Below are 19,750 nucleotides of genomic sequence, written 5' to 3'. Positions count from 1 at the left end.
TTCAAAATCTAGCAGCAGTCATCTTATTTCAGTCTCCTGAATTCATAATTTTCTCTTCAGCGAATCATAGGCAAATCACCACAAAAAAAAATCCATCCCAAACTGTTTGCACAAATGCGTTTTTGAACAATGTCAAAATCGGTTGATGGTTATAAATTAGTTAGAACCAACTTGAAACTGCCCAAACAGTTATGTCAACCTTTACTTACAAAATAAACTCTTATAATGATTTCAGCAATCATAAAGAGATTAGAAAACAGTTGGCAACTAACTGTTTGATTAGCTGAAGATAACCACTAATCAAAACCTTTAAATATCTTACAACCATTTTATCAAAGCGATATTTATCAATCTGCTGCAATCATAATATTTTGATTTGTTTGTAAATGATATGATAGCCCAGAATGACATTCTGATCCATATTGGAATTCTTCTCTAGAAGGGACACAATCAGCCCTTTGAATCATGTACAGGCAAGACTTTCTGAATACAACATAAACATTTCCTATAATATGTCTGATCTGAGTTCATATTTCCAGAGAAACTGATGATCCAAAATTGTGTGAATGAAAGCATTATCTTTCGCTGAATTATTCTGTTAATGTTATATTTGAATTCTGATCTGTGTGTACTTTCTTAATACAGATGACAGAAAGATAATGAACATCTACAGCACCAAGAATGTTATTTACAAACTTCAAAATGAAACAAAGCCACTCGGAATCATGACCAAGTCATTGTATGCTTGATGGAGTTGTGTTGCCATAGGTTACATATATCAATATGCTTCACGCATACATCTGATACATTCCCATTCATTTGCTTTCTTACTCAGATTTTTGATCGTGCTTATTCTGTGGTGGTATCAATAACAAAATGATCTAACAAACAATGAAATCAATGAAAAATCATAATGCCAACAGGGTGTAGGGATGCTAGGCTTCTACCTCTCATCAATATCATTATTGTTCACTTAACCTTATTTTCTGATAGTCATCGATTGTTTTGGTAAGTGCAAGGACACTAATTTCTGCTTTTAGATTTTCAAAGATTTGATAGATAGGTTGAGCCCACCATTTGTGCTAGTAGTAATAAATGTATCCTATGTGTGTAGATGAGAAGGATTTTTTTTTCAAAGGCACCTATAAACTTATGACAAAGGCACCTATTAACTTATGTTTGAACTGTGCTTTATGCATGTGTTGAACAACATGTTGAAGGACATTTCCAACATTTGTTGGGTGCATAGTTCTGAGACTTGCTCGGACTCGCCTGGACATGGCGAGTCTTGAGTCGAGTCACCCTCGATGAGTCCCGGGGGCTTGGACTTGGCTGAGTCTAGGCTAGACTTGCCGAGTCTTGCGGATTTGTTGGACTTGCTGAGTTCGAGCGAGTCTTGTCTCCTGGACTCTGCCAGACTCATTTTTTGTTTTTAATCTCAAAAAATAGGGTTTATGCTAATAAGTCTCTTTTATGGTGAATAACAACATCTAGGAGGATATGGTAATAAATACCAATTGTTTATATGTTTCTATTTTGAAAGATAAGGAATGCCTTGATGCTATTTTATTATTAGAAACATTAAAAGTTTTTTTTAAGAAAAAAATATGCTATTAAAAGATGGGAGAGTGTGATATCTGCCTGGAAAGTTTTGTTGAGAACTCTAAGTGGGAAGAAGGCTTTGGACAGGAAGAAAATAGAAAACAGTTTAGAGAATAAGTTCCTTGAGCTGGAAATTATGATGCAGAAGAATATTGATGATAATGATATTCATAATGAGCTTAGTAAGACTAAGCATTAGTTGAGGTGTATTCAAAATTACAAGAACCAAGGGGCTAAAATTAGGGCCAAAATAAACTGGTTGAATGAAGGAGATAGAGGGTCAAAACACTTCAAAATTTTGAAAGCTATGCATAACAAAGAAAAATTTGGGCCTATAGACATTGGGGAGCTAGTCATTGATGATATAAATGCAATGAAAGATGCATTTAAGAGTTTCTATCAGAATCTTTTTACTTTTGAGGACAATGCTCAAAGTGCAGAAGTTTATAAGAAAACTATTCCTAAAAATTGTAAATGATACTGGTTCTTCTAAATTGAGCAAGGACCTGTCCAAGGACGAAATCATTAGAACTGGTTGAAGGAAGGAGATAGAGGGTCAAAACACTTCAAAATTTTGAAAGCTAAGCATAACAAGAAAAATTGGGCCTATAGACTTTGAGGAGTTAGTCATTGATGATATTAATGCAATGAAAGATACATTTAAGAGATTCTATCAGAATCTATTTTCTTTTGAGGACATTGCTCAAAGTGCTAAATTTAGAAACTTCTTTAAGAAAATTATTCCTAGAAATTGTAAATGATAATGATTCTTCTAAATTAACCAAGGAGCTGTCGAAGGACGAAATTATTAGAACCATAACTGGAAGTCTCTTGGAATGGTTGGCCTCCCAATTGAATTCTATAAAGTCAACAATTAATGGATTGTGAAGGATCTGCTAGAGGTTTACAGGGAAGCTTTTGATAAGGGTTCTCTCAGCTGCAACATGAATAGAGGAGTGATCAAACTTGCCTAAAGAAGGGGATAAGCCCCTTATTAAGAATTGGAGATCCGTCACCTTGATTAATGTTTTCTACAAATATTTGGCTAAGCTTCTTTCTCTTAGATTGATTGATATCTTGACTAAAGTTGTCTTAATTAATCAGACTGGGTTCATAAAAGGCAGATATATTCTAGAAGATTTAATAGCTAGTTGGGAGAGTCTGAACCAGGCAAAGTACTTTGGGAAAAATGATAGTTTGCTCCTTTTAGACTTTGAAAAAGCTTATGATAGGGTGGAATTGGCCTTTATGATTGTTGTGTTGGAAGCTTTTGCTTTCCTCAATATCTTCTATAATTTGATTAAGGTTCTTTTTAATGATGCCTGTACTCAAATTGATATTGACTGCTCCTTTTTGTCTTCTAAGATCCATTAGACAAGTTTGCCCATTGGCTCTTGCAATGTTTGTTATTGTTACTAATGCTTTGCATTATATGTTGAAGACTAATTTGCTTAACCCCCTAGTTACAGGTATTTGTTTTTTTAAATAAAAATGCTATTTGCAATGTTCAATTTGCTGATGATACAACTTTATTTGTGGAAATGAATGAATTTTTTTTTAACAATGTAGTAGAAAAAATTCAACTTGTTTTATAAAGATTCAAGTGCAAAAAACTTTGATAGCAAGTCTATTATTTTAAGTTGGGATGATTCTTTGCCAGAGTGGTTCTCTAGGAAGAACTGGCAATGGGGAGGACCAAGAAAAAATGTTAGATACCTTGCCATTCTCTATTGAGCCTTCATTGAAGAAAATGTGAAATGGCTGTTTAAAAATATTGAGAACAAGAATGTTAAATGGTAGACTCATATTCTTTCCCTTGCACGTAGAATTCAGGTTGGCTAGATGATTTTGGCTTCTTACAACATATAGTATTCTTTTGCATGGTTATTTAGTAATTATCAAATTGATACGATTAAGGAAATGCTTAGATATTTCTTATGGTCTGATAAGAAAGGCACTAAAAAAAAGACATGTTGTTAGGTGGGCCTAGTGTTGTTTCCTCAGCATTTGGCGGGTCTTGGGCTTAAGGATCTTAACTTGTAGGGAATTTTTCTGCAATAAAATGGATTATTAAGGTTGTTGAAGGTAACAGGCCTTGGAAAGTTTTAGTTAGAAATAAATTGCTCTTTCAAGGCCTAGCCCTATATCCCGATGATTGCCTTTTTGGGAAGTTCTTAGTTAAGCCATCTTGGTTGAATGTCTTTAGTAGCATTTGGAGGGCATGGGAAAGTGTAAATTATCTTGTAAAAAATAAAGAGTCTTTTTCTATAACTGATAATGTTTTAATGCTCATAAGCCTATTTGGTAGAATTTAGACCAGAATAAGAAACCTCTCACCCTCAATCAAGGCTGTTCTACAAAACAATAGGCCTCCAAGGGTTAAAGATTGGAAAAAACTGTAGTCTAAGTTCAATAGCTCTCCTAGTTAGAAAAGATCACACTTTGTTTTGAAAAAGGTCCTCTATGGTGTCAATTTCTTGTTTCCTTGAAGTTGAATGCTGAAAGTTTTGAAAATTTTAAATGGGAAGATGATACTATGTTTAATAAGATAACTCCTAAGAAGCTTTATCTTGCTTGTTGATACAAGGGAAATTTTATGCAATCTTAATGTTAATTGGAATTTTGATTGGTCTATAGATAAGTGGTCATGTACCCTGAAGAATATTTGGGCCTGTGTGGTTGAGCCCAAAAAACCATTTTTTAGATGGCTGTTAATTCTGAAAAATCTTGCTGTTAATGTTGAGTTGATCTATTTGGGTATTCTTGTCAGAACTTGTGTTTTTTGTGATAAGTTGGAAATTGTTGAGCATTTTTTTTATTGTATTTATGCCTACCAATTATGGTCTTCCTTTTTAAGGGATTGCTTGGGGTAACATCTTAAAAATGTTTCTACTTGGCATGAAATTCTTCTCGGTTATGTTCAATGTTTTTCCAAGGAGCTTAATAGTTTTTGGGTGGTGTTTACTAAATAAATTTTCTGAATATCTAGAAAGTTAGGAATGAAGAGGTCTTCCTTGACAATAGAAGATACCTTACTGAATCTCAATGTAATGTGTGCTCACTCCTATTTGTATTTTGATGTAGGTTTCCATGATTCTTTAGATCTCTAAAGTTAGGCTTTTTTATCTTGTTAGGACTTATCTTAGTGTACATAAAAGATGTGAAGAGGGATTATTTTTGGCTCAATGATAGAAGCAGTTTAAATGAGGAGCTGGAAATTCAAAGAGAGTATATAAAAAAGCATAACATAAATGTGCTTGACAAGATTGAAAAGGCTAATTCTATTAAGAATGTGAAACATGAGCAAGTTGTGAAAGATTTGGAACTTGAAGACCAAGTTGTTCCACTAATTGACTTCTACTAGACATCAGACCAAGGGGAAAATAAGGCAATTTAATTCAAAATTTTGAGGTGCTACCAATGCCCTTAATTCACTGCTAGAGAAATGGAAATCATCTTTGATCAACAGTATTGACTATATAGAACAATATGCAAATGTCTTGATAAGGAATAATTCTTATATATATATCTTCAATATTGATGGAAGTGACTTGGTGACAGTTCCACAATCCAATCTATATCGATGATGGGAAGTAATTCAAATAGCTCTAGTTGAAGCTTTGATCTGATATCAAGAGATCGTATTGACAACTGATATATTGGTGGATGCGATATAACTATACTGATTTGAAAGTAGATGCTTTTTTTGATATATTCCTTTATGTATATGCAATTTGAACTATACTAATATGAAAATATATATATAGGTTGCTGTGGCTGATACCTTTCTTTATGTGAATGTGATATATTTGATGTTGTCCAGTCTGTAAGGATCTTGTGGGATTCTCTGTTTGCTTGTCTGATACAATATCCTTTATAGTAGCAGTGACCAATGATGACCTTTGTCTGAAATGTACTATCTCTTTTCAGATATATTGCTTAATGCTTATGCGATGATTGTATCACTATTCCTGATTGAATCTCTACGTTCATGCGTTTTGGTTATCTAACCAATAGTGGATTACTTCCACATATCTCTGTATATAAATAATCTGATTCTGAATGAATTTTGAATGGTATCAATGCCTCTTTAATATGTCTCAAAAGGATATAAGTTGAATAGTTGCATCTTGTAAGAATTGGCTATGAAGGTAGCCACCCAAGATCTAGAGGCCTAATGGAAAGCACAATAACAAGAGAGAATAAATGTGACAAGAATAAATTGTATTTATATCAATGATGCAATACAAAATGGGTCAACTGGATTATTATTACATAGGAGACCCCTTGGTTATATAGCCAAGGTGAGAACATAGGAGTGCATAAGATTATGACAAGTGTCATAATCTTATAACATGAGACAAAAGTGGAAAGCTATCATCCCACTTAAAATGGAAAAGTGATAGTGTGATAACACCACTGAAGGTGGATCACCCACCAACTGTGGAAAAGTGCAACCATGAAAGGTGGATGTGATAAAGCAATAACATGATAAGGTCACCTAAAGTGGAGATACTCCAACTACTCCTATGTGGATCCCTAAGTAAGCTTAAGTGAAGTGTAATTAGGACCTACCTAGGTGAGAAATAACCAAGGTAAAATACCTTAAACACACTAACACATCTCTTCATTATCAAATCCATAGTAATTGCACCCTGTAGTGGATAACTAATTGGAGATTAGTTAACATCATTTGATATACTTCTTTGGCGGTGATAATGATGATTTAATACTTGCCACTTCATGCTCGATAATAATGGAGGCTTCTACATAGACAGATTGCTGTTTGTCAATTACACTTACTCGATGTAAACACCGATATATGGATTACTTTATTCTGTATTCGAACCTTCTTGATCAGTGATTATGGAAGGCTGTTGACGACCTTGGTTACATGTATGGATCGCTTGATGGAAAATCGTGAAGTCTTATAAATAAGATGATTTTCCTCGCTAGGATCTTTATGTTGATCTTGATGCCACTGGCTTTATTGAAGAGAATATGCAAAACTATCCACTTGAACTTCTAATTGCTACATACAATTTGTCTATCTCTATTCACTAACTGCTTTGAAGTGTTCAAGGTCTGCCACCCCTTGATCACATACATGTTTTATTGCTAGATTGCTATTAGGTTATGGGGACATCACAAGAAACTTGTGATAACCTAATAATCTAGGGTGACTTTTTTGTTATTATTTTTGAATTGAATATATTATATATCATATATGGGTTGCATTTTTTGGAAAATCATGATAAACAAGATCTTAGATTTATTAGACGTTGACTGTGGGGATCCCCTTCTCTCTCCAACTGCTGAAGGCTTGTTTTGTTTTGTGTTCTTGCAATTTTTTTTGTGTTTTGAGGTTTATGCTTTTTTTGGTTTTTATGAAGAACAATTTGAAATACATGAAATTGAATGCAAATAATACAAATAGCTATTGGAAATAGCAGCTCTTAATTTATTGGCTAATTACATAGATAAAGATATTACTATCATACCCGGAAATAAAGATAACAATGGCTGCTTGAAATCTATGCTAAAAAGCATCCAATGAACAGTTCGAACCAGCAAGATTGTTGAAGATTTGACTGAAATAAAAGTATGGCTGGCTTCTCCAAAGTTGGGCGTCCCTTCTAGAATATTCTAGAAATTTCTGAATGCCTCCTTGACAAGAATCGCCCCTAAAAAGTGCTGGCCGCCTTGGCTGCTGTTATGGCTGCTAATAAAAGCAAGCCATCCCCCTCAAATAAGTGTGCAAACAATTATTAAAACCATCTGAGAATGATCTGCACTTATCTCTGAATTCCTCTGAATGACTGATGCACTGAAACCCTCTGAATAAACACCTCAATATTCCCAAATGAAACTTCTGGTTGAAGTTCTCAGATTGCCAACTTCAGTAGATATCTCACTACCTCAGAGGTAGCTGCAACAATGAAGAAGTATCGTTCTCCAATGGCTGATTGAAAACTGAAACCCTTGGCTTCGCTCTCAGGGAAAACATGAAGTCAAAATATGATCAATACTATATATATATATATCTTCTTGAGGGGTTGATTTCTCCAAAAAGCTCCATTAAATGAATTAAATGAATAACTTGCATTCACTTTTAATATTTCATTTAATTCATTAAAGTGAACACCCAAGTATTAATTAAATAAGTGACCCCTCTCTCATGACGCCTAGACCCTCAATATTAAGTTACGTTATAACTTAATATTATATCCCTTTTAATTAATTTATGTTTATTTGAGCCAAATAGGCATTAATAACTCCATAAATACTCAATATCTTTGAATGCCGTCTGAACTGGGTGCTAAGCTGAGGTATCTACATATGACCACATGCCTTACTAAAAATAGTAAGGGTCCCCTTCTATGTAACTGTGACTTACTATAAATTGTAAGTAATGCATACAGAGTCCTGGAGACCTCAAACAAAAGCCAAAACTGCTAATCACTGAACACTGGAGATGATACAAGCCTCAGAAGATCCTTTAACCATCCTCATTAGCCTACGAGGGTCAAAATAATAGGCTAATCTCCTCTGACAAGTGATGTCAACTAGAAGGGGACATCACATTGAGATTCATGAGTTATACACAAATATCATAAAAGGATAGAGACTGATCTTTGTTTGAAGGGCTGCAATGTCATGCCCCTTTTTAAATTAAATTAGTTGGGGACCCATTTCTTTATTTCCTATGGGCTAAAAGGATAAGTTAGGGAACTAATTCAATAGTTAAATTTTAAGTTGGTCCCAGGAACTTTATCTTAAACATTGTAAAATAACAACTTAAATATTATCATCATTTTAAGAAACTGGTTCTCTATATGATACATTACAAGGCCTTGTGTAATATTTTATGAAAAAATATTTTTGGACACTTTTGGAGGGTGTTGAAACTTAGTAGCTTCGGTAAGATAAATGATTGAATGAGAGGCTTCATTTATCTCTCATTCAATCATCTACCTTATCGATATAACTACAATATAAATATAGATCTCATGATTAAATAAATGAACTTGTTATAAACATCTTATATGCATAATCGATAATATTATTCATGCTGTGATTAGACCAGAATTATAACTATCATAGCTATCATATGATAGCATCGATTCTATATGCATAATCGATAATATTATTCATGCTGTGATCAGACCAGAATTATAACTATCATAGCTATCATATGATAGCATCGATTGATGCTATCATATGATAACTATAATAGTTATCATCCTAAAACGCATGTTAATACTGATCATTTATTTGTTGATTATAATTGACTTATCCCGATCATTTATTGGATAACTATATTACTTCATGTTGCCCCGATTATTAATGGTTATCGGCATAAACATGTTAAATGACGTGACCGATAGTTATCGGTATAACACACGATAAAGAAGAAATGATGTGACCGATAGTTATCGGTATGACAAATGTTAATGTGGTAATATTAACTGAAGCAGTGCCTCTGCACCGATCAAGACATGTCTTGATCGGGCATGTCAAAAGACATGACCGATCAAGGCATGCCTTGATTGGTGATGCATATACTTATAGTCTATGCAAATGAAGTGCTGAAGATGCATCGAAATAATTAATGTTATCTTCAGCATCCTGTGACATAAGAAATAGAAAATATCAGTAAAGAAAATAATAATATATACAACTTCAGACTTGAACATAAATTTGAATATCATTTACATGGTATCAGAGCCACGCTGATCGAACCTGAGGCATTCAAATTTGAGAAGTTCAAACCGAAGATATAAACATCGTATTTCCCATGGCTAATGCTATCAGATTTGAGGACAAACTTGAAGGAGGTGACAATTTCTCAGCATGGAAGTTCAGAATTAAAATGATTCTAAAAGAAAACAAGGTTGAATCATTTATTAAAGTTGAATTTAAAGAACCAGAGGATGAACCTGACAAATCAACATGGATCGAGGGAAATGAAAAGGCTATGAAGATCATAGTCGATGGAGTAAGAAATCACATCATGCCAATAATAACAAAACATGAAACTGTCTATCATATGTTCAAAACACTCGAAAGTGCATTTGAGATAAATAATGCAAGTAGAACCCTCGCTCTAAAAAGGGAAATAAATCATATAAGTATGAACAAAGGGGAGTCAATTAATGCATATTTTATGCGGATATCAACCCTAAGGGATGAACTGGCAATGCTTGGATATGAGATCCAGAGCAAAGAGCTAACACTCATTGCTCTAGAGGGGTTGCCTAGTACATGGGAGACATTCATCCAAGGCATCAATGCAAGAGATAAATATCCAAAATTTGATAGGCTAAGAGCAGATTGTCTTCAAGAGGAGTCAAGGCTAAATAAGAAGGGGATCAAACAAAAGAATATAGATGAAGATCTCCATGTTTTAAATACCAACTACAACAAGAAAAACAAGAAGAAACACTTCAAGAAGAGAAAGAACCGACATGACAAAAAGTCATCTAAAAGAGACAACTCTCACATTCAGTGCTTTAGGTGTGATCAATATGGTCACTATGCAGCAAGATGTCCAAATAGAATCAAACAACAAACAACATTTGCAAAAGTTAAAAGGGAAGAATATGACTCCGAGAAGCATGTATTCTACTCTGCTCTCTCCAGTCAAGTATCCAATAAATCTAACACCCGGATCATTGACAGTGGGTCTTCAAGACACATCACTGGGTATAGAGAATTACTAGATTCCATAGTAGAAGAAACCGATGAGGAAGTAACCATTGGTGATGACTCTGCACATCTAGTGAAAGGCATCTGTACCTACACCATTAAGCTGAAGATAGGCATATCTCTTCAACTCACTGGAGTCCTATTCGTTCCTGGCATCAAGAGGAACTTAATCTCCATATCTGCACTTGAAGATGATGGGTATAGAATAACATTCATGAATGGTAAAGTTCTAGTATGGCCACAAAACTCTTCCATCAAGAAGGCTACAACCCTAGGACATAGAAAAGGCTATTTATACGAGGTATGTACTGAATCTAAACTAGCCCTACTTCATGAGATTATAGATTCAATTGAAATTTGGCATAGAAGATTAGGTCATTTAAACTTTCCTGCTTTATGTTCAATGGAAAAATTAGTAATTGGTTTGCCTAAGTTAAAACAATACCATTCTGGTACATGTAAGGGGTGTGCCCTAGGCAAAAATACTAAGAGTTCCTTTCAGAATAGTTTTAGAAAATCAAGCAATGTTTTAGAGCTAGTTCACTCTGACCTATGTGGGCCAATGTCTATACCATCATTAAGGGGGTTCCCTTTACTATGTAATATTCATTGATGACTTCTCCAGGAAGACTTGGATCTATTTTCTTAAACGTAAAGAATCGGAAGAGATTCTCAAGAGATTTAAGGAATTCAAATCTCTCTCTTAAAACTCTTCCGAAAGGAAAATAAAAACCTTAAGGACTGATAATGGGAGGGAATACACCTCAGATATCTTTAGAGAATTTTGTAAAGATGCTGGGATTAAGAGGGAGTTCACTGTGCCCTACAACCCCCAACAAAATGGGGTTGCTGAGAGAAAAAATAGAACCATTGTAGAGGCAGCCAAAGCCATTCTTCTTGACCAAAACTTAGAAACTCATCTTTGGGCAGAAGCCTCCAACACTGCTGTATACATACAAAATAGATACCCTCACTCCCACATTGAAGATAAAACCCCTGAAGAAGTTTTCACAGGTATAAAACCTGATATCACTCACTTTAGGATATTCGGATGCCCTGTTTATATTCATATACCTAAAGAGAAAAGAACAAAACTAGAATCTTCTGGAAGAAAAGGAATCTTTGTTGGGTATAGTGAAACTTCTAAAGCCTATAGGGTATTTGTACCTGGACATAGTAATATTGAACTCAATAGAGATGTAATATTTGAAGAAGACATAGCCTTCAAAAGGGCTAGATACTCTATTGAGTCAGAAACTTATGCTCCATCTTCAGACCTAGAAAAGGATCCTGTGCCTGAGGTTCAGAGGGAGTATTCAGAAGAGAATGAGAATGAAGTTCAGATTCCACACCAGGAAAACCCTAAGAAAAGACCACTATGGGTTCACAAAACAATGGAAGATGCAAGGAATTTCGTAGCTCCTTTAGGGACCTTGAGAGAAAGTAAGAGGCCCCAAAGATTCACTAGCTATGTAGCCTTAATGAATGATCTCTCCAAATCAGAACTTTCTAATGTATCATAAGCACTTAAACATCAAGTATGGAAAGATGCCATGTCAGAGGAATATCAATCCATCTTAAACAATGATGTTTGGGAAATTGTTCCTAGACCAAAAGGAAAACCTGTTATTTCATCCAAGTGGCTATTCAAAATCAAACATGCTGCAGATGGTAGCATAGAGAAACATAAAGCCAGATTTGTAGCCAAAGGGTTCTCACAAAAGGAGGGAATAGACTATGATGAGACTTTCGCTCCAGTTGCTAGATACACTTCAGTCAAAGCAGTACTAGCCATTGCAGCAGCCAAAGGATGGAAAGTCCATCAGATGGATGTAAAGACTGCTTTCCTGAATGGGAAAATTGAGGAGGAAGTCTACTTAGAGCAGCCAGAAGGGTTTGAGATCCACAATGCAGAATCACATGTGTGCAGATTAAAGAAAGCCCTATATGGACTGAAACAAGCCCCCAGGGCCTGGTATGAAAGAATTGACAACTACCTCATGGGATTGGGATTCTCAAAGAATGACGCAGATCCAAATCTATACTTCAAACGAATCAAAGGTGATATGTTGATATTGATCTTGTATGTTGATGATCTTTTGATTACAGGAGAAGGTCACCTTATTGATCAATGTAAGAAAGACCTTGAGAAGGAGTTTGATATGAAGGATTTAGGCTTTCTACATTACTTCCTTGGATTGGAAGTTTGGCAGAACTCTGACGATATTGTGCTTAATCAAGGGAAGTACACCTTAGACATATTGAAGAGATTTGGCATGATGAACTGCAGACCGATGACTTCTCCCATGGAAACTAATCTTCACAAACTGAAGGAGGCAGCAACAGATTCCCCATTGGTAGATCCTACGCTTTAGAGACAGATGATTGGATCATTAATGTATCTAGTCAATACTAGACTTGATATCTGTTATCCAGTAAATACTTTGAGTCAATTCATGTGTGAACCTAAGGAGATTCATCTTATGGTAGTAAAACATATAATGAGATACCTTCAAGGCACTCTCAACTACGGACTCAAGTATGAGAATATTGATTTGAATTGACATGGGTTCACTGATTCAGATTGGTCTGGAAGTGTGATTGACAGGAAAAGCTCCTCAGGGTGCTGCTTCAACTTGGGTTCAGCCATGATATCTTGGATTAGCAGAAAACAATCTTCAGTAGCTCAGAGCTCTACAAAGGTTGAATATATTGCAACTTCCATGGCTGCACGAGAAGCTGTATGGCTACGGAAGTCAATTGTGGGATTATTCGGAGGACCAATGAAGCCTACTATAATTCATTGTGACAATCAGAGTTGTATAAAACTCTCCGTAAACCCTGTATTTCATGATAGATCCAAACAAATTGAGATCCCTTATCACTATGTGAGAGATATGGTGGATATAAATAAGATTCAGTTACAATATATCAGTACAGGAGGCCAGACAACAAACATATTGACCAAACCTCTAGCCAGAGTACAAGTTGAACACTTCAGAAAAGGTCTTGGTATGATTGAGTTATAATCAGTTTTTGTAATCTGTACTAATATATGAGATGTTTAATGTGTAAACTTCTTTTGTTGTGTTATGACTTCATGGGCTCCACCCCCTGTGTACAATTCTAAAAGGTGACGATCTTTTAGACTATGAACACTCGTATTAAACATTATGAGGTGACAATCTTGTAATGTTGATATCATGCTGACTTGATATCACTTTGACTCATGGATGTGCCATGATATGTTATGGTAGACATTATGTGACGTAATGTCAGTGCACATGCCATAACCTGGATATAAGGGAATTCAACATTCTTAAGTAATTTATATCCATGGTATCAGGTGTTATGTGATACTGATATCGCGTGTTATGTGATATCTATATCACGAGATGATGTGATATATTCCTGTGTCACTCATTACGTGATGCATCATGTCACGCACGAGCATATGTGATATGATCCTTTGTATTATGTAGTCGTGTAATACATTTTATTATGAGAAATATGATGCTTATTTTCATAGGTCTCTAGTTATCTTCCCTAGCTAAGAGGGAGTGTTGAAACTTAGTAGCGTCGGTAAGATAAATGATTGAATGAGAGACTTCATTTATCTCTCATTCAATCATCTACCTTATCGATATAACTACAATATAAATATAGACCTCATGATTAAATAAATGAACTTGTTATAATCATCTTATATGCATAATCGATAATATTATTCATGCTGTGATCAGACCAGAATTATAATTATCATAGCTATCATATGATAGCATCGATTGATGCTATCATATGATAACTATAATAGTTATCATCCTAAAACGCATGTTAATACCGATCATTTATTTGTTGATTATAATTGACTTATCCCGATCATTTATCGGATAACTATATTACTTCACGTTGCTCCGATTATTGATGGTTATCAGTATAAACATGTTAAATGACGTGACCGATAGTTATCGGTATAACACACGATAAAGGAGAAATGACGTGACCGATAGTTATCTGTATAACAAATGTTAATGTGGTAATATTTACTGAAGCGGTGCCTCTGCACCGATCAAGACATGCCTTGATCGGGCATGTCAAAAGACATGACCGATCAAGGCATGCCTTGATCGGTGAAGCATAGACTATAAGTATATGCAAATGAAGTGCTGAAGATGCATCAAAATAATTAATGTTATCTTCAGCATCCTGTGACATAAGAAATAGAAAATATCAGTAAAGAAAATAATAATATATACAACTTCAGACTTGAACATAAATTTGAATATCATTTACAGAGGGAAAAATAAATTCTAATAAAAGGGCCAAAAAGGAAACTATAAAAGGAAGAGAATTGCTCAAAGAAAATAATCCATTGTTAATTGAAATCAAACCTTTCAGTCTTTTTAGAGCTTGAGCACTTGTGTTTATCTTCTCACTCAAGAACAAAAAACCTCAGAGTGTGTGATTTTGGAGGATGAAAATCTTCTTGGTTTCTGGTCTAGATTGGAGGACGAAAACACTTTTGTCCTATTGAGCCAGTTTCATGTAGGAATCACATTTGTGTTGAAAGTTCACAATTTATTGCCAGTTTCTAGTTTGCTACAGTGCCACTATAGTGTTGTTACAGTATAGCTATAGTGCCGCTACAGTGCCACTACAATGTGATAAATATTTATTTTAGTTTGGTATTCAACTTGGTCTGTAGTGGATGATTGTCAGTGTGAGCATTCAGATTTTATGAGCAGCCTTGTACAAATCTGAGTGTCATTTGTATTTGCTATCCTTTTCTGTCAATCAATTGCCATGGAAAACTTGTGTGTCTAATTAATCTGTTGTTTGTTGTGTGATTTGAATATTATATGCATAAGGGTTCAATTGAACATTTTGTTCATATCAGTAATTTAAGTACTCAACTGCTACAATATTACTAGCATTTGATGTGAATGGTTTCCATAATTATTTCTGGTATTATCTGTTGCTGTGTAGCAGTTTTTATTGGTGTTCAATAAAATACTGTCATATGGTCATAAGTTCATAACATTATAACAAAAATGAATGTATTCAGCATTAGGAGTTAGGGTTTCAATCAATACTTAGCATTCTTATGTGTGGTGTAGTCATATTATTGTATCAATTTTTGAGGAGTTAAGTATTAGTGTCAGGGTTTCATGAGAAAACAATCTAGCATATATGTTTCATCTTCTAAGGCATAGACAACAACACAACAGTTTGCATACATTAAGTGGCTGTTTGGGTGTTAATAATCATTGCTGTTTACATTGGAAACTATAGTGTTTTCAATATAAGTTTTTTTATTTTCCATATCGTTTACAAATATTTTGCTCATATGAGCATCAACTTGAGATCATTACATGACACTAATATTTGCTCATATCGAGCAACCACAACCATGACACTAATACTAGCTCATTTCGAGCAACTGCACTAGAATCAACCAGTGGAAGACCAAGAGTCACAAATTAGAATCCACTTATTAGAAACCACCATTAGCTCATTTCGAGCAACCACACTAGAATCAACCTATGGAAGACCAAGAGTCACAAATTAGAATCCACTTATTAGAAACCACCTAGAAGCCAACTGTGGAAGACTAAGAGTCACAACTTTGAATTCCATTGTAGATGTCCCTTTGGGATTTGAACTTTGATCTCCACAATGAGAACTCAATGCTTTAACCAATAGAACACAACCCCTTGGACAGTGTTTTCAATATATTCAAAAAATTCATTGTGAGTAATCTCTCAAGTTCACTGTATGCTCTCATCTCACCCTCACAAGATATTGATGATTAGAAAGTGGCAATTCTAAGTCTAGCCTAGCTAGGAACCTCAAAAAATTGTAGGGTTTTGTAAAAAACTAAAAAAGGACATTACATGCAGATTAGTGGACAACGTGGTCAAAAGACTTGTAAGGGTGTGTTTTAGGATCTGCTCTTATGGTTGTAATGAAGGAGTTACAAGGAACCTTGTCATAGGAGTTTCAAAGAGTAATGAGGAAGTTATAAAGTGTCTTAGTTGTTATGGGGAGTCACAAAAATAATTAAGAATTTATAGAACATTTTAGGTGTCAGGAAGTTAGAAGATTAATGAGGCAGTTACAAAGCGTCTTAAGTGTCATAGGGAGTTAAACAATAATCTTGTCATAATGAAATAGCTACTAACATCTACCGTTTAAAATGCAAATAAATAAGCTATAGAAAGACTTTAAACCTGAGAGAAAGGGTTTGTTTTGAAGTATTAGGTAAATAGGCTTTGGAGTATTAAGCTTTTCCCAATGCAGTATCCATGCCACCCTTGGAAATCTAAGCCTCAAATGATGTCAATAACTTCTTAAGGAAACTGCTATTATTTCTGTGTAAAGTTTGGCAAGTTATAAGAAATAACAGTAAAGTCTGTCTTAAGTATTTTCCCTAATAATTCAGTATTGTTTTTGTTTCAAAATCGCACAGGTTTAATGAAGTTTTCATAGCTCAAAATAATTTTTTTTCCATATTTTAATAATGGATATCAGCTCACAGTTGACAAATTCAGATTTTAGGTGCAATGTTTTTATGGCTTTAAGTAGCTCCTGTTGGATACACTTCAAGAAAACATTAAGACATTGATCTGAATGATAAACAATTCAATTGTGAAAAGAAAAAGAGAAATGAATATATTGTGTTAATGGTCCATGCATCACCAAAATTGTCATTGTGAGTTGAAATAACTAACTACAAAAGCAAGACAAAGGAAACCTTTTGTTAAACTTATATACAAACTGAAAGGAGGTCATTTGTTGGACCTGCAGATGTTTTGAATCTTGATTTAAAGCAATTGGAAAGTATTGGTAGGTATAGCATGAAATAAGGAATTTACACTACAGAATAACACGGTCAATTTTAATGATTGTTGTTAGCTGTAAATACCAAATAGTATTGTATTTGTAAGGAGGTGTAAGGTATTCTAGGTTGAGCAAGTAATGAATCAATGGGTGTATATTATGTTAGATATCACATGAGTTGACATGAGAAATTTTTTCTTTTGACAAGCTAATATGTTCAAATGGGTGAATTGACTAATTTTTACTTAGAATGCATTGAAAAGGAGTTAGAGATATAGTCGTCTATAAATGGTCATAATTAAATTGTCAATCCATAGCCACTTATGGAGCTCCTGGTTTAGGCGGATTGGCAAAGATTGGTTTACTTCCAAGCTTGGTCACAAGCTTGAAATGAAGGGTAAAAAAACTGAACAATATATAAGGGAAATGGAAAAATAAATTCCCTTGGTGGTTTTAATGGGTTAAATCGTGAGGAGAAGAGGGGCTGTGGAAGCTTAGGATGGGCGTTACTGTTTTCCACCCTGAATTGGGGTGCTGGCTTGGTGGTGACCTGAAAATAACTTTTACCTTTTCTACAAATGATCAATGGCATCTATAGTCTATACTCATTCATAGTATCATATAGATGACCAATGCAAATTACAGCATCTTTTGGAGATAGTGTGAAAACAAGTAATTTATAGTAGAGTATTTGAAGTTGTTTCTCATCATAACTTAATTTTTTAATTTTTGAATAACATCAATGTTGGTATTTTTATTTTTTTCTCATTTTTGAGAAGTGTTTTGATTTTCATTTTATTATTGAAGTTAAATAGACTTTAGTTATGGTGCATTTGCTATTTAAGATTTAAATAAGTAAAAGGTTCTGCAAGAAATTGTATTGTAATATGCTAACGAGAAGGCATCCTATTCAATAAAAGGGTATTGTATGTTCTTGCAAATATAACTGAAAAAATGTTCTGTAGGTCACATTTTTGCTCCCTTTAATTTTTCTGTTTCATTTTTCCAACAAATAATGGTTAAGAGTTAGACTATTTACAGTGTTGGCTTCAGATTGATATTCTTTTGCATTATTGCAGGTGGTTGGAGCGTTTTCTCTGTGGGGTAAAGGTGAAAATGTAGCTAATAAGAAACAGCATTTATGTAACATGAAAACCTTCCCACTCCACATACAAAGAGGACATAGGGAATCCAGTCATTTACATTTGAGTGGAAGGAGACATTTACACTCTAGGATGTCTACTGTGGCATCTTCCTTACAAATTGAGTTGGTACAACCATTTTACCTTCACATCATAGTTAAGAGTGATTTTCTTATTTAAAAATTTAGTCACAAGTCACAATGAAAGGAATTCTCTAACATTTAGAACTTAATTTCACTGGACTTGGAATGAAGTGTAGGATTTTAATTTTGTTTGATTTTCCCAAAATTTTAAACTGAGTTTCCTACAAGTAGAAACAGCTATATACTTGGTCTTTGTAGGAATATGTGATTTAATATCTGATCAAGGACATACATTGTCTCAATTACAATGTTGCTTTTGCTTTTTGCATTGATTGCTTTGCCTAGACATGATACGTTTTATGGGAGAGGTTTATCTATGTGTTGTACCCATACAAAATTTTTGTATTATGTCAGTTTTTTAAAGATGGACTCTGTTTTTTCTCACAAAGATACTTTTTAGGTCTTGTTTGCTTTGCATGGTCTTGTTGATTCTTGTCCTTTTCTAACCATCATAGGACTGGAAAATTTGAGCACTAGGAGAATTGAACACGTTTCAATGAAGAAGTAAAATTTCCAAAATTGCATCAGTAGTAAGGTGCATATTGACAATAGTGATTCACCAAAGTCAGAGTGTGTGTGTGTATTAGGTGCACTTTGAGATTAAAGCACGCACCTGAACAAAGACTCTACAATGTTGAAATGTCTAAAGTTAATGTTTGAGTGTATGCCTGAGAGCTTCAATGCACTTGTACAAAGCAGTTGTTGATGACATCAAGGGGCTATAGTTCTTAGATGCACGTTTTATGTTACATGTGCAGTTCAGTGACACACCCTACTTTGAATATTTAAATGCAATGTATAGGTGCACATCTTAGCTTGAGCACACACCTATACAAAGGAAGATTCTTTTCTTTAAAAAAGGAATGCAGAAATAAATTTTTTTTTTAATTTTTTAATTTTTGTGTAAGTATTGGTGCACATGTGAAAGATTAGGTGCACATGTGAAAGATTAGGTGCATTGATACAAGGTGCATGTAGAGGAGAATTTGAACACCATGTATAGGCATAGACCATAAGAATAGAAATGTGCCTCTATAAAGATCAATGTTGCTAATTTAAAGGGGCTTAGGAGTTTCAAACAAGCGGAGAAGGGATTAGACACGTGAAAGTTAAAATGTGTGCCAATGATAAGTAGTCAAAATTTCCATACCTATATGTAAGTGCATGCTAAAGGAGAAAGATGTGATGATCCCAAGTAAAACCATAGGCATGCATGGGAGTGCAGAAGCATGTGAATGCAAAGAATCTCCTCAAGACTAAACATTTTTTATTTAATGGATAGGCACACATGGTTGAAAACGCAATCCTATACAT

General features: G+C 34.5%; 1 protein-coding gene across 3 annotated transcripts in view; it reads left to right on the top strand.

Moving 5' to 3' along the window:
* The window catches only part of LOC131053472 (hydroxyacylglutathione hydrolase 2, mitochondrial), a 163,507-nt gene that overhangs the window by 15,817 nt on the left and 127,940 nt on the right, over positions 1-19,750 (top strand). For all 3 annotated transcript variants that reach the window (XM_057988085.2, XM_057988087.2, XM_057988086.2), the window contains exon 2: positions 18,231-18,422. In XM_057988085.2, the coding sequence (XP_057844068.2) occupies positions 18,231-18,422 (192 nt within the window). The remainder of the gene's footprint in view (positions 1-18,230; positions 18,423-19,750) is intronic.

Source organism: Cryptomeria japonica, chromosome 4 (genome assembly GCF_030272615.1).
Source record: "Cryptomeria japonica chromosome 4, Sugi_1.0, whole genome shotgun sequence".
Lineage (NCBI taxonomy): Eukaryota > Viridiplantae > Streptophyta > Pinopsida > Cupressales > Cupressaceae > Cryptomeria > Cryptomeria japonica.
This window is presented reverse-complemented; position numbering and strand designations above follow the sequence as displayed.